At 45.9% G+C, this 14,853-nt stretch overlaps 1 protein-coding gene across 1 annotated transcript in view; it reads left to right on the forward strand.

The window, feature by feature from the left end:
* The window catches only part of LOC144123894 (uncharacterized), a 46,549-nt gene extending 31,908 nt beyond the window's left edge, over nucleotides 1-14,641 (forward strand). The window contains exon 7 of the mRNA XM_077656611.1: nucleotides 14,429-14,641. Coding sequence (XP_077512737.1) covers nucleotides 14,429-14,641 — 213 coding nt within the window. The remainder of the gene's footprint in view (nucleotides 1-14,428) is intronic.
* The last annotated feature ends 212 nt before the right edge of the window (nucleotides 14,642-14,853 follow it).

Genomic DNA, 14,853 nt, shown 5'->3' on the forward strand with positions numbered 1-14,853 from the left:
TGTTCCAATGCCAGTTGAGTGCACGTATCCGCGGTATACGTCACGCGAGAGTTCAGATGCGGATGAGATATGGAATATGCACTGCAGTAAATCCTCTCTCTGTAGTATGTGATGCCTCCGTGTACAATATGCACCCTTCAGGCAGGAACGCGGCTTATACTGACGGGGAAATAGTGCGATTGTCTGTGAGCTGGCAATATGACCACAGAGGAAGTGTCTTTAAACGATAAAGTTGGAGAGACTGTTTTCGAGCTCTGTTTGCCACCCGTTGATGGATGAGTTCACTGAGTGTATCACAGGTAGCACAGGTATGGGTGTTAAACGAGGCAGATATGTTATGGCGCGCATAGCCCCACTTTTTATGTTATGGTGCGCATAGCCTCGCGCATAGCCCTTGTCACTTAGTAGGTGGTCTCTGGCCGAGCTTGCCACTCTGAGCCGAAGGTATCTCGTTTGTGACTGAGACCACTACCCCCAGACCCTCGAAGGGTGTCTGGGAGTGCGCGCAAAAGTGCGCGAAAAAGGGACGAAGGCTAATCTTCTGTTGAGCTTGCTTCAAAACTTTACTTCATCCCTGTGTTCGATTTCACAATCGGCGTTACTCTAGATCCTTCTTTCCAACCGGTCTTCAGAAGACAATGATTGCACGGGCCACGTCACTAAATCCTTGCCTTGGATGAATGAGGGGGGGGGGGGGGTGGGGGGGGGGCAAAAATCCTGCTTACCGTTCGGAGATGATCTTCGGAGAGAAAAAAACCAAGTGGATCGCGCTAGCAGAGAAGAAAGGGGAGGGGGCGAATGAAGGAGAAAGCGTCCCAGGAGATCGAAGTATTGTCGGGTACGATCGAGGCGCCGGCAGCCGAGGTTAGCGAACGCAGAAGGTGCACACGAGACATCTGTGAGGTTTTCGTATCGCAACTTTCGGCGTCCAAAGCTTCTTTTTTTTTTCTTTGCAACGATTTGGATTGCTTTTTGCAGTCTCGATGATATCAGTCTTTTTTTCTTCACTCAGAAACCTTTTGCAATTCCTTTTAGCTTCTGCACCGTGAGCTGTTTGTAACAGCTGCACGATGTTACGCCTCAGGTACCAACTAAAGCAAGAAGGAAAGGCGCATTGAAACCTTACCCTGTTTTTTTTTCTCTATATATAAGCTGCACTAACCCTATAAACAGAGTTTTTGTCTTTTATTTTCTATACTCTGCTGTTGCCCTGACTGACTTCTTCGACTGCGCAACTTGCTTTCGTGCCCTGTATGTTTGTTTCCTTTCTGACATCTCAATGAACACCTTCTCAATAACCATTCTATATTGAATTTATATTTTCATGGCATTTGTGTTCCTGATTTCTTTTTTTTGGTTGAGGGAGGCACACTTACTTTCTCGGGTTCCGCTGCAAGCTGCGATGTTCGTAACGTGGACTTGACTCACTGCTATAGTTTTTCGCAAAACATCTAGGATCATGTCATCATTGTTTCAGATGTCCCAAAGAACTGCCTTGACTCTTGCAGAGAAACTCTCTACCGTCACCTTTACATATTTTTGTAGTAGTAAACCATAGCGGTCGCTTGCAGTCATCTTTATCTTCTTCCTTGAAGCAGGGGTGCCCACCGCCAGAGACGGTTGTGATTGATTTGACTGACTGAAGGCTTTGTTCGCACCAGGGGTGCTCCGTCAGAGACAGTTTTGCGACGAATTAAGACGCAGGTATAAAAGAAGTACGAATTCACTGTTTTAGGTACAAAAATTTACATTGGATACAAGTTCATGCACAAAGACGATTTAAAGCGGCAAAAAGGTTTAAACAAAAAGAAAAGGTGGCTAACTCAAAGCGAGGCCCCTACTCGGTATAGCAAAACATGCATTACATCTGACCGTAGCCCTGAACTATTTTCCCGGGCTCCGAGGCCCGGTTCTAAGGTCCTGAAAGCCCGGCCCGTATTCGGTAGCGTTCAATCATGTCAAACTATTACCATGATTGTTTAAACAAGTGTATGGCCAGCCCTCGAATCTCGATTTTTAGTAAGGTATATAACCCTCTCCATAAAGTAAAGAAGACAAAAATTGACAGCAAATTTACTTCCAAAACCTATTTTCTCAGAAGGGCACCACAAAACCATTGGTCCACTGGGTGTCCTGCCCCGCCCGGCAGCCTTTTCAATATTACCAAAAGGACCACAATCTTCCGACCCCGACGTGGGTGCGGCCCACGACGGCTACGGGGACACCCTGCAAAGGGAGGTACCCTAAAGCAGTTCCTCAGGACCATCAATAAAGTTCTTTGTGTGTCTGTCTGAATCTCTCCCGCAAACAAAAACAAAAACAAAAATGAACACACAATCGTGCCAGCACGTGCAATCGGCTTCGTTGAAGCCCGTCAACCTTGGCGCCATTTCGCAATTAGAGCTGCCTTCGGGCTCCAGCGGGGCGCTCCCGCTTTGCGTAACTGCCAGCCGGCGCCGAGTTTCCCAGGGCGATTAACTTCACCCGGGCCTGCCGGCTAGCTAAGGCCTCATCGATACCTGGTCGGCGGGCTTACCTCAAATCTGGCCGTCACTGCCCATTCGTCATTTTTATTGCCCCCCTCCTTGACAAGACTGCCATTTTTCAAAAATCTTCCGAACAAGATGTTTATGGCAAGGTCGCGTCGCGTCTGGTGTCTGTCGAGACGAGGGGTGAGTCCGGCGCGAAACAACCCCGGAGGGCGAGAACAAAGCGCGAGGATGCCGCGGCCCGGGGTGCTTGACACAAGACGGGCGCTTCTCTTAGGCGCGTCCCGCCGCCGCCGCCTGTCGCCGGGGTGGAAGAGTTCAAAGGGAGCCTGCAGCGGTGAGGCGCCGAGGCCGGCCGACCAGTCCCAATGACCCTGCGCATCATCGATCCCTTACAGTAGTGTACTTTACGTTACCGCGTACAACGTGCTTGTTCTCCGAAAACCCGGGCAGGTTGCACGTCGAGACTCGCTGTTTGCGTCAGTGCTCGGCGAATGGCAAAAGACGACAAAGTGCGATAAGTTCTGCCGGGATGAGCGTCCAAGGCTGCAGAAGAAGTCTGTGCATGGGGTTCCCTAAAGACGCGATCTTCTAGGACAAAACCTATTCGGAACAGTAATAACCTCACCTAGGCGCGTGCGGAATCAATAACACAGGCATTCTTCGCATAGCCTAGGAAGAAAGAAGCAAACTTAAACAGCAAAGCCAAGAAAATAACCTCGTAACCTCTAATTGAGCGAACATTTTTGAACCTCAAGTTGTAACGCAGATCAGAGCGCAGTTACAGTGAAGAAAGCTTCGCGCAGAAAATAATATTACGATAAATTTTTACCACACCACTACATTTTAAAGAACTTTTGCAAACACACAAACTCGAGACCAAGTCAGGAACGAATCATAAGGAAGCTACAGCCAACTTTGCATTGAGTACGGGGAGTGCGTGTGAACCTTACGACCAGCATTGCACGTCCTAGTTGCGACAACTGCTGCTTAGTAGAAAACGTGGAATATATTTTGTTAGAATGCCCAGCTTATGCTGAGGAGCGCGCGCATTATGCACATCTAATGGAATCACTCTCTCTCTCTGGTGCCTTTAACACTCGATTGTGCATTAGGACCTTCAGCCTCCCATAGGCATCACAGACGCATTGTGAAATTTTTATTTTATTATTTAAACAACATTCGTCTCCTAGACAAGCTGTAATCCCTTTTTTCAGCACTCTCACTGAGAATTCCCTGTGCAGTGAACTTTGTCATCCCATTTCCTACACCTCTCTCATTTCATCTTTCTCTCCCCGAATCCCTTCCCCACGCAGAGTAGCGAGACAGAGGATTTAAACGCCGGGTGAATTCTCTGTTTTTTGATTAAAGACCTTCTCTCTTTCCCTCTCTTTCAGTATTGCACCCCAGCTGACACTCTACCTTTATTTTTAATTTTCCTGCAGACAGTGGGTGCCTGATAAACTTGCCAGCGAGTGGATACGTCCAGGAGTAGAAAGCGGCATGCGCTTAAGATATAAGCGTGGCAGGTTCCGTTCAGCAGAAAGAGTTTTAACGCGATTTTTAATTTGTTGACTGTAAGCAATAATCTGCTTCGTCAGTAGCACGGTTGTGACATTACTAAGGACCCCTCGTCCCTATAGTATATGTCAGCTCGCATGCTAAACAATGTAGCAGCTTCATTAAGACAACACTTCACATTATTCTGAGAATTTGATATATAACGCGCCACAAAACTCCTGTCGAAATGTCTTATATTTATTTATTTATTTATTTATTTATTTATTTATTTATTTATTTATTTATTTATACATACATACTGCTAATCCCATTTGGGATTGTTGCAGGAGGGCAAAATAGGGTTAGTAATAACAGTTCAAAAAATACATCATTTTGGTAAGATCGCAAAATAGACAACTAATAGTAGGGGTAAAGCAAAGGCACTGGAATTAACTATGGGAATACAACCAACATGGTTGTATTTCAACCAATATGAAGTACAACCAATATGCTTGGCTCTGTGTAGACGACATTACTGCTCAACGCAATATCACAAAGCATGCTTTTGTTTCTTTATAGTCTTTTCTCACAATGCAAAAAAAAACTGAGATCATGCCTGTCAGCCAGATCCGACTTGAAAGTTTGTCAGAATTTACAGTTATGGAATAAAATGGTCGTTCGATAGTTATCAGTCAGCAAATGCGGCAAGTAATCTGCATCGGCAGCGGTCACAATGCACTTTCGCTGAATAGGCGTAAACCTCTACCCATCCAAATGGAATGGATGCTTTTTTTTTCAATTGTTAGTGCTTCAAGTAATGCTTAAATATTTTGATATTTTATCGACCAGCGCCATACCTGAAATACTCGTGTCATGTGTATTTGTTAAAACTTCATACCTCTCGTGGCCACCATGGATAGCCTCCGAGAGAGATATGCTATTCTGTTGGGAATAAATGTATTTTTAGTGATTTTTTACTCTCTACAAATTTTTGCCCGAGAAACGCGAAAGATATGGACGTCAGGTTTGAGACGGTTGACTTTACAGTAATGCGGACATCGGTTACTGAAATTAATTAGTCAACTTTTGCATTTTCCGTTGCAGAGCACAGCATTTATATGGCGAAATTGAAGGCCGTCAACATCGAAGACGAGCCCTGTTCAAAATTTGCCCGGCTCGGCACTGTAAAAGCTCGTTAAATTGTCTACTTATCAAAATAGCGTTGCTGCACTTGGCATCGTCGCTAAAATCATATGTCCTCCTATACGATTAAATAGACAAAATGCGCCTGTATATGCAGTATTTAAAATTCTAGCGACGCCATTTGAGCGCGCACAACGCAGGTAGTGGTTTTAAATAGTTTTGAGAGCCAACGTTTTCAACTTGGCAACAATGCGGAACGGCGCATTTCAAAACTCGCATTCTTTGCCCTTTACTGAAGCACTAAGCTCTAATTTTTCTGTAAGCGCGATCAAGCTCCCCAGCTCTAGGCCACCTACCGAATTTCCTCGTCGTGCCTTCCACCGCAATTGCCCCTAAGGGCTTTTTTTCCTCTTTGACGTCGGCTCATGAACCTTTTTTTTGCCATGCCTTAAAGTTTCATTCTTCCAATCGGCTTTTTCCCCACATTTTCGGCTTTCGACAGTTTCAGGGCCATGTTGATGTATGCCTTGTTTAAGCGCACGATAACTCAGATGGGCGCGGGAACTCTCCAAATTTATTTTTGCTTTTCGTTTCTTCTCGGAGGGTTATAAAAATTAGAAAGTGGAGTGTGGCCTGTGGCGGCCAGAGTACACGTTCCGGCCTGTACAGGTCAGAAACCGAGTTCAGTTTATTCTGCAATAGATGTCGCACTGCTGATTGTAAAAAAATAATTGCAGCTAAATGGCTTCTCGTTCTGGTGTCAACAGCGTGGTTGAAAGTGTAGTTAGCTAGGCGCTTTAGTTTAGCTGGCAGGGTATCCCAGCAAGGAAGGAAAACAAGGCTGCCTTGGGCTTCTTTTCGATTCTTTGAGATCTGTAGTCAATGCCGGGCTATTCTGTTTTCATTTGTAAATTCTTGCATACTCCAAGAGCTGCCAATAAAACGTGAAGAGATATATTAAAAGATAACAGAACAATACCTAATTAAGGTGGGTGCCTGTGATGTTATTGCTCTGCTTCTTATTCCGTTTTAACTGCATACCTGAATACTACCGAGCAACACCGCAAGTAAGTTGGCATGGTAGGGTACTTTCAGGACAGCACAGATGCATTGACGAACAGAAAAGAAGGCGACGCTCCACATTCGATGACCATGGGCAATTTTCTCATCACAGAGGAAGGAACATACATAGCTCACTATATGCACACATCGCCGGTACGAAATGAGTTACGATGGCCGTGCATGTTGGAAGTGCGTTGCGCCAATGTTTTGCCACCATGGCCGGCGAGCATAGAAATATAAGCATGAGAAAGGCGAGTTACTATTTTCCCTTGTTGCTTGGGGGCGCCTCCGATGCAAGTTACTGAACTCAGCGCGTTGCGCAAAAGCTGCTGGTAGCGTCAGCGAATCCAACACCCAACTCTAAAAAAAGGTACACTAATGGATGTCATTTGACTGACCAAGCTTAGTCGCAGGATCCTGAGATTCAATGTAAACTTTGAAAGTTGATAGTCTTAGAAGAAACTGTTTTGCTGTTTACAAGGAATCTACTAGACCTTTAGTTATAGAAACATTCCACAGATGGCGCCAGCTACCTCAGCGATGGTAGGAAGTACATTGAGCGAGAAGTATTACATCTTGTTCACTGAAATGTGAAGGTGCCGCAGAGTGAGCAACACGCCAGGTGGATTGACGTGTGGCCGAAATATTTTACTGAATGACATAGCTACAGACGCTTCACCGCTCTATCCTTTCCTTCATTTCCAAGAAAAGCTGTACTCTTGTACAGGTTAGCGCACACTAGGCCTCATGCACTCAAGACGAAAATAATAAAAAGAAAGTAAGCAGTCCTCTAGAGCACTCCCTTAAAGAGGCAGGGTGTGCTGCCCGAGCTGAGGGCAGATAGCGTCAGTAAAAATACGGAATACTTCATTTGGCAACGGAAACAAATGCTCTCTTCAAGAATACGAAGTTGTAGCAGTGAAGAGTATTTTAAAAGAGGTTTCCATGACCCCTATTTGCTACACCTCTGGACCCTACGGTCACGCGTTTAGAAGCCTCCTCTCATTGCTAACTAAGCCTCCCTCCCCATTGCTAACTGCAGCAAGCTATTATGCTTTGTGGTGGGAATATGCTTTCGTTACCAAGAGTGGGCATTCCCTGTATTTAATGATCGAAATCCACTTCAGAACTTAGGCAGCCTGCCCTGCACTAAAAGGCAGTGCTCTAGAGGACAGCCTTTATTCTTGATGCGCACAGATGGGCACGTAATCGCGCTCCAGCGGGATATGTGAGGTCAATGAGAGAGAGAGAGAGAGAGAGAGAGAGAGAGAGAGAGAGTGAGAGGAACCAGAGAACTCCTCTTTCTGCTTAACCACTGCTTTGGTCGTGCTCAGATATCGGAGAAATGTGGCATCTGTCGATCCCTTTTGCTTGTGTTGTGTTTTAAGTTCAATACCTGCGTCATTCCTGGAAGAAATAACTGGACGTTTTTAAACACTTCCAGTTTAAAAAAAATTCTTTGCAAAGCCGAACCACAAAAGACGCTTCCGCAACACCTGTATTAGCCACAGCACCTATCGCTCGGAAGGGGGTGGGAAACACTTCCCATCCCTCGTTTCGCGTCGTTTCGTGTAGTCATGCCTCTAAGGAGAAGGGATGGCATTGCAAGCACACCTGTTTCGAAAGCTTCTGTTATGGTTCTACGTTTCTGAACATAATGTGGATTTTCAATTTACTCCGACTGAACTAGGCAACTATTCCTTGTAAATCGAAAACAAAAAGGAAAAGGACCGTCAAATCCCACCTCTGCACAAAATTTAAGCGCAGCGGGGGGCATTCTTTGGGTCTCTCTGGGCGAATAAAAGTATGTATCACACGCCGCGATACAGGTGCCATCTGTAATCAGAGGACGCCCGTACTTCTACACGACAGGCAGCAGCTGGCACCGGGGAAGCGCCGCGTTGCACTGAAAATTGAGCCCATGTTCGCTTGGCTATGTACCACGGAGTTGCTCTCATTGCGGAAAGTTTTGAGCGCGCATACTTTTCCAATAGCATTTTTTTCGGCTAGTTGGTATGATTCCATCTGTGGGCAAGCATAAAATTTGGGACTTGAGACGTAGAGAGACAAATTAAAATACGGAACACAGCGCTATGTTCCATGTTTCAATGTGTATCTCTACGCCCCTGCGTCCTTAAGTTCCGGCTGGCCCACAGATGTGTTCCCAAAGCTTAGCCGTATTACCCCGGGCCATACCCGCAGGCGCACAGCCTTGCGATTCCTGTCCTGACCTGTTCGGATCGGTTGTGGTTTAAACGAAGCTGTTAAAATGCAGACGGTATATGAATGCTACGTTATGCAAATCGCCATAGGATCTAGTTTATATTCCGTCTACAATCGTTTGTATTTCCGACTCGTTTGGTAGCCTACTTGCAAGAGGTACGGATGGAATTAAAGTGCGCAGAACAGGAGTGCAGCCGAAAAAGCTGTGAAACTTTCTGAGAAGACTGCGTGGTTCCGGCTGTCTTTATATCTGTGCGAAATATACTGTACCGTTTAACATGCCTGTACACGGTCCATGCTTGGTGAGATTCACTGTTCTCTGTGTTCAGTGCGAATGCATCAGTGAGCAGAACGCTCCATCAAGGGTGTGCGCCGAGACGCATGATGTAATTTATTTCTATAGATGTAACGTAAAATGTTACATGCTACTACTTCATGGTCGGAGACCTGTGCTCTCTGAAACCAGTTGTTAAATTTTATTTGGTAAAATAATCGGCGCGAGTGTTGAACAAAGTTCTTACCCTATCGCATTGCTCTACCACGCAAGCGAGCTGCTCCTCCATACGTAAAAAAAAAACGAAAATGTGCGCTACAATAAACTACATATTTATACGTGAAAAAGTTATTTTCATGCATGAAAAGTCCTCTCACCTCTTTCCACCACAACGAAGGATTTCTTTACAACGAGAACAGAAACAATTCGCCACCCCCTAACCGCGAAAGGAGGGGGTATAAGGATCCACGCGGCAGCTTATGGTTCGACTTCGGGTTGTCGTAATGTGTACTCTCACACATGTGTGACTGACAAGTTTCAGACGCTAAGTGACTCACGACTTCCTCCTCGTAACGAAATACAGACTAAAGGACATCAGCATGGTGCAACCTGCGATACGCAAAGGAGGGCCATGCATATATTCCAAACGAAATTATGAGGGTTGTGCACGAACTGTCATTTCCCATGCTCAGGAGCGGCGTCCAGAGCTTAATAAAGCGAAACAAAAGCATTAACTCATATAATGAAAAGAGAGACTAGTACGTTTTGGAGTCCGCAAGACACTTGAATTTATATTGTCACAACAGGCCGCATCCGGTTCTCTTTACAATATAATCGCAGTAGTGGTGGTGGTGGTGGTGGTGGCGGTGGAAAAAAAACTTTTATCGACACCGAAAGAAGGGTAAGGTGAGGGTGTACGGGGTAGATGGGAGAGAGAGTTAGGTGAACTTTCGCGGTCGCACAAGGTGGTGGTTAGTCCTTGGGCCCTGCCGATCTCGGTTGCCAAGCGCACCAGACTGAGTTGACCCTCCGGCTGTAAGCTGAGAAGTTCTGTCTCCCACCGCTCCTGAACTTTGAGTCCCGCGTATGGTGGCGGAGGTCTGTTTGAGAAGTTTCGATATGTGTTAATCAAGTAGGCCTTGGGGTGGAAGCAATTTTCGAAGCGAAAGCTTTGCCACTGCCCTCCGTAGATTCTTCGCCGTGTGCGCGAGTTTGATCTTAAACCGTGGAGAGACCACGTGACAGCTAAGACGTCACTCAGCCGCCGCCACCGCCGCAACAGAGCGCTCGCCTCTGTTTGTATAGGCTGTCGACGTTCATTGCGTTCATTGGCGTTGGCATTGACTACATTCTAAACTCCAATGATTTTGAGGAAAGGAAGGGTGCGTAACTGGCTTCTGGGTCAGTGGACGACTCAATGGCGCCTTTTGTTAGCCCATCGCTGAAGTCAATGAATGATTTTAGGCAGTGCGTAGGAAGAGTTTCGACTTCAATATTAACGGCAAGCGACCCGCTGGGCCTATTTCAGGGTATAATGAGAGAGATGGTAGACTGGGCGTGATTGGCGGTAGTTAAGGGTGATTTCGTGTTATGTGAGCCCGCATTAATTCGCGCTGCGAAAGGGAGGGCAGCTTCTGTCCGCCCGGTTTACGAGTGCTGGGGCGTAGTCGTGGGCGGTTGTGTTCTCCGGATACTCGGATTGCACAGGAATCCAGAGGAGTGTGATTTGTTGGGTGGGGGGGGGGGGGTCAGAAATTATGCAGAATAGGTAGGCAGGTGGGTGAATCTGCCTTGCTGCAAAATTTCGTATGGCAGATTTTGACTCGGATATGACATGATCGAATTAACTTCGAGGCCTCCTCTGCTTCGACGGGGCGCTGGACATGCTCCACGCTGAGACTTGTGGAGCGTTGCAGATTTTCGTTTGCGACTGCAGCTGCACACGCTTCCTTACTGTCGCACACGGCAGCATCTACGTACGGCAGTGTTTCCTGAGAGCGGCAATGTTTGTGTAGACACCCCCCCCCCCCCAATCCCCTCCACTTCAATGGGTGGAGCAGTGGAATTGGTGAAAGGCATCGGCCCCACTTTCAGGTTTCCTGAAGATGTCGGCCGAATTTTCATTCCGTGCTCTGTCTGCAGCGAACGCATATTCATGGTTCCGCTGCCTCACGCTGGCGCGCATCGATGCTGCGCCCGCATCTCGAAATGGCAGGAAAGCCACCTAACGAAGCGTGCGGCGCCACGACGAAGGTAGCAGGCTGTGGCGTGCGCAGTGTACTGACGTGTGGTGCAAAGTAACGCCCGAAACCACCGCACGATGCAACTGGGCTCATATTCTTTCATTCCCATCGCGCGCTCCTTCAGAAAGCGTTGCCCGTGCCCATCCAGATGGAGAGAGAGAGACAGAAAAACTTTATTTGGTCCATTAAGGATTTATCGTTCGGTCTTCGTCTGCATCGCTGCAGACTCTTGACCTTCAAAGCAGAGTTCGGCCTCTAGTCCAGGGCTCCACTGAGTCGCTTGCGTGCTGCACCATTGCCCCTTGGGCGGCGAGCTCGCAGCTGGTGAGCCGGCTCTCCCACTGCTCCGCACTCGGGGTTTTTTGTTGGTGGAACGTGTAGTTTCGCTTACACTCCCAGGTTATATGGTAAAGCGAGGACGCCCGAACTTAGTAAAGCGCAGGATCATTATGTATGTTACACATTCAAATCAGGGCACAACACTAGTCCTCAGCAGCTGCCCCACAGGGCAGGTTCGTTACATAATTTCTGCTAAGCTATATCTTGAGGCAGGTGAGCATTAAATAAACACAGATCTGTTGAAGTAGCTATTTCCAGACTGTTCTAGCTAGAACTTCCTACCATGTGTCTTCAATGCCTCGCAATGCTGAAGGTACCGGAAGCTTGGCCGAATATAAAATTATATTAATTCATAACAAAGAAGGTATCAAGAAAAGGAAACCAATGAGCTTACTGTCAAGGTGCAAGCTGACAATACAGGAAGAGCAAACATGAACTTCGATCTACCAAACGGTATGGCTGCTTTCGGAAACTGTACTCAACAATATATCATATTCATATCATATCTTCGATCATTCGCAGAATATAACCGACGCCTATATATAGGCTCCATAGGTCTCGTCGTAACACCCATAACCATTTAGGCATTACGTAACCATAAGTGCTGAAAATGCGTGAGTATATATAGAGTCGTTTGAGAATTACTACAGTGCTTCGAAGAGAAAAAAATAAACCCTAGTGACAAAGTCACAATCACTATCATTCAAAGCTGGTTTTCTAGATACATTTAGAGGATTTGATTGGAAAGAGTTTTGGATAAAAGTTAACGGAGAGTAACTATAATCTATGATTTTCTGCAGAGATCGCCGTACAAAATAACTCAGGGGACGAATTGAGCAGCATGGTTGAAGACCTGGGCAGGTAAAGCAGGGCAGTTTGTCTGTAAGTTCATATAAACAAATATAAACCGATATAACCTTACAAAAATTATTTAGATAGTGTGAATATTGCCCATAGACATTTCACCATTAAGGCTAAACACTTTCTAAAAAGTCCTAAACACTAGTCTACTGACCATAAAAAATCTATAGAAGATCTATAGACAATCTATACCTTTATGGCCATACACTTTTAGTAGACCTTTTTATAAACACCTCTTTACACAATGCATCGAAAAAAATAAATATCTATAGGAAGGCAATCAAGAGCGAGAGCGAGATAACGAAGAGGGAAGAGGCAGGAATGTTAACCAGAAGGGCGATCCAGTTGGCTACCCTGCACTGGGGAGGAAGGATGAGGGGATTGAAAAGGTAAAAAGGGAAGGGGCGATGAGCACAGTCACAGTTCGACACTCAAGCGAGCCGCTCTTAGGAAGGGCATTTGTAGGCCTTGAGGGCAGTTCACTGCTGTGGCCACGATTCGAGGACCTTACGCCCTGTTAAAGGCCAAGGATCGAGGTGGTACAGAGCACAACACAGTGATCTCTTTCGGGAAAGGCAATTGGGTTTATACGAAGTTTAAGCCACTCCATAGCTCTTTTTAGGGGACCGCAATCTCGCAAACGAACTAAGGTTTACGATATGTAGAGAAACAATGGAAGTGGTAATCGAATGCACCAACATAGAGCAGGTAGTGGCCACATAGCGAAGAGAACATGTTAGGTTAATTTGAAGTGCATTGGTTAAGCACTCTCAGGTTGTGAGTTGCAAGACACCCGTATCCCTCAGCTGATAGTATACTATAGTGGCAATTTGCCAGTTCTGAACTGTGGCGCAGAACGTTCTGGGCTGACGAAAGAGACTGAAATGAGAGTGAGGACACCGCAACGAGCTTTCAAAAGGAAAACAGTTGTATCGTAAGCAGACAGAAAAAAAATAATGCGTCTATGGGATCAAACGTGAGTTAGGGTGGCCTAGCTGAAATATGGAAGAAAAAATGGACATCGGCAAAGTACACAAAGGGGCGGAAGAGAAGCAATCACGCCTTAGGGTAAATAAACGGATTCCAAGAGAACGTGAACATAAGAAGCGGCGGCTAGAAGCCAGGTAAGAAATTTTCGGAAAGTCTCAGAGTTAAGACTTGCCAACTGGCGCTACAGAAGGTAAATTAGAGGTCAATTCCATAAGTATCTGTCTGGCAGTAGGCTTGGCTAAGCTTAAATTGATGATCATATTTTCGTTATTTGCAAAATGATGATACTGACTGTGTACGCACACGGATACACTATGTACCGCACGGAAAGCAGGAACGCAGTAGATCTCAAGGAATAGATACATTTGGTTTAAAACAGGGAAGAATGATGCGTACGTTGTAGCTTCCTCCTCGAGAAAAAAAAGCGGGACGAAATTTTTAAAGACAATTTCAGACGGTTTTGCTGACATATCTTCTGCTATGGAGAATTCAGGCAGTGACATGAGTAACATACTGAAACGTAAGCATATATGTGGCGTTGCTACTTTCTTTTAAGAACCTCAGGGAACAGAAGCTAGAGGCATTGTCACTAAGATGGTTTCCGCCCTCCTGTAAGATCTAAAAATATAACAAAAGAACTTACGTATAAGTTATGATTCCTGCCGCGCTTGAAAGATAGATGTACTCTGGAGAACCTTTAGTAGAAAAACTTCAGTAATTTCTTTGTTTGCACTCTCATACCAGAAGGGAAAACAAAATTATATGCATTGATAAGAAGACACTTTCATTCCTTACTTGGTATATTTAGATCATTGTGAATTGCACTTATCACGATGCGAGAGAGAATTTCGCTCAGCCTTAACGGTTTAAGTGCCAAAGCTAGGTGCCTTCCTAGCTCAGCCAAAGTAGAGAAACAATCGTTTAACGTACTTTTTGCTGGAAAGTCTCGAGGATGATATGAGGAGTAGAGATTACACATTTCCTGCAAAATTTGGCCCAATGAAACGGAGCAACTATGCTGGATCTTCCTGGATTTGAGGGCCAGGTGAAATGACAGGTGAGACATGCTAAATGGGGTTTACGAGCACGTTGGAGATGGCGGAGAGTGTATAAATGATAATAAAAACAATCCATTTGTAAGGCTATACATTAGCAGAAGAATGGTGAGTTGGGCGAGTTTGTCCCCTTTCTGTATCCTTCTTCCGTCCGCTCTGAATTTTGCCGCCAAAATGCTATACATTAGGCTACAATTGTCAATATTTATTTTAATTTCTCATTTGTAGTTGATGCCTCTCACTCTGCAGTCATTACAGGCCTGCCTCGAAGGACAGAATGGAGTGGACAACGCAATACGCCTCATCCGACGAGTCGCCAACCGCAAGGCCGGTATGAAAGAAGAAAGTTTGATTCGGCTTGTGCACTCCTTCTTAGTTAGCCACGTCACCTACGTTGCAGCCTTTCACAACTGGAAGCAGTGTGAAAAGAATAAGATCAACGGCCTCATACGCATAGCTTAAAAGACGGCGCTCGGCCTTTTCGAGTGTACGGACACCAACAAGCTCCAGAAACTCGGGGTCCACAATACCCTTGAGGAACTCGCGGAAGCGCAACAGACTGCCCAGCTGGAGCGGCTCTCTATGACCGAGGCCGGTAGGCGTATACTTCATTACTTGGGCTTCACGCCCAGGTTGAAAAAGGCCAATTGTGACGTTCCTGTTCCTGACGGGAC

Source organism: Amblyomma americanum, chromosome 3 (assembly GCF_052857255.1).
Source record: "Amblyomma americanum isolate KBUSLIRL-KWMA chromosome 3, ASM5285725v1, whole genome shotgun sequence".
NCBI lineage: Eukaryota > Metazoa > Arthropoda > Arachnida > Ixodida > Ixodidae > Amblyomma > Amblyomma americanum.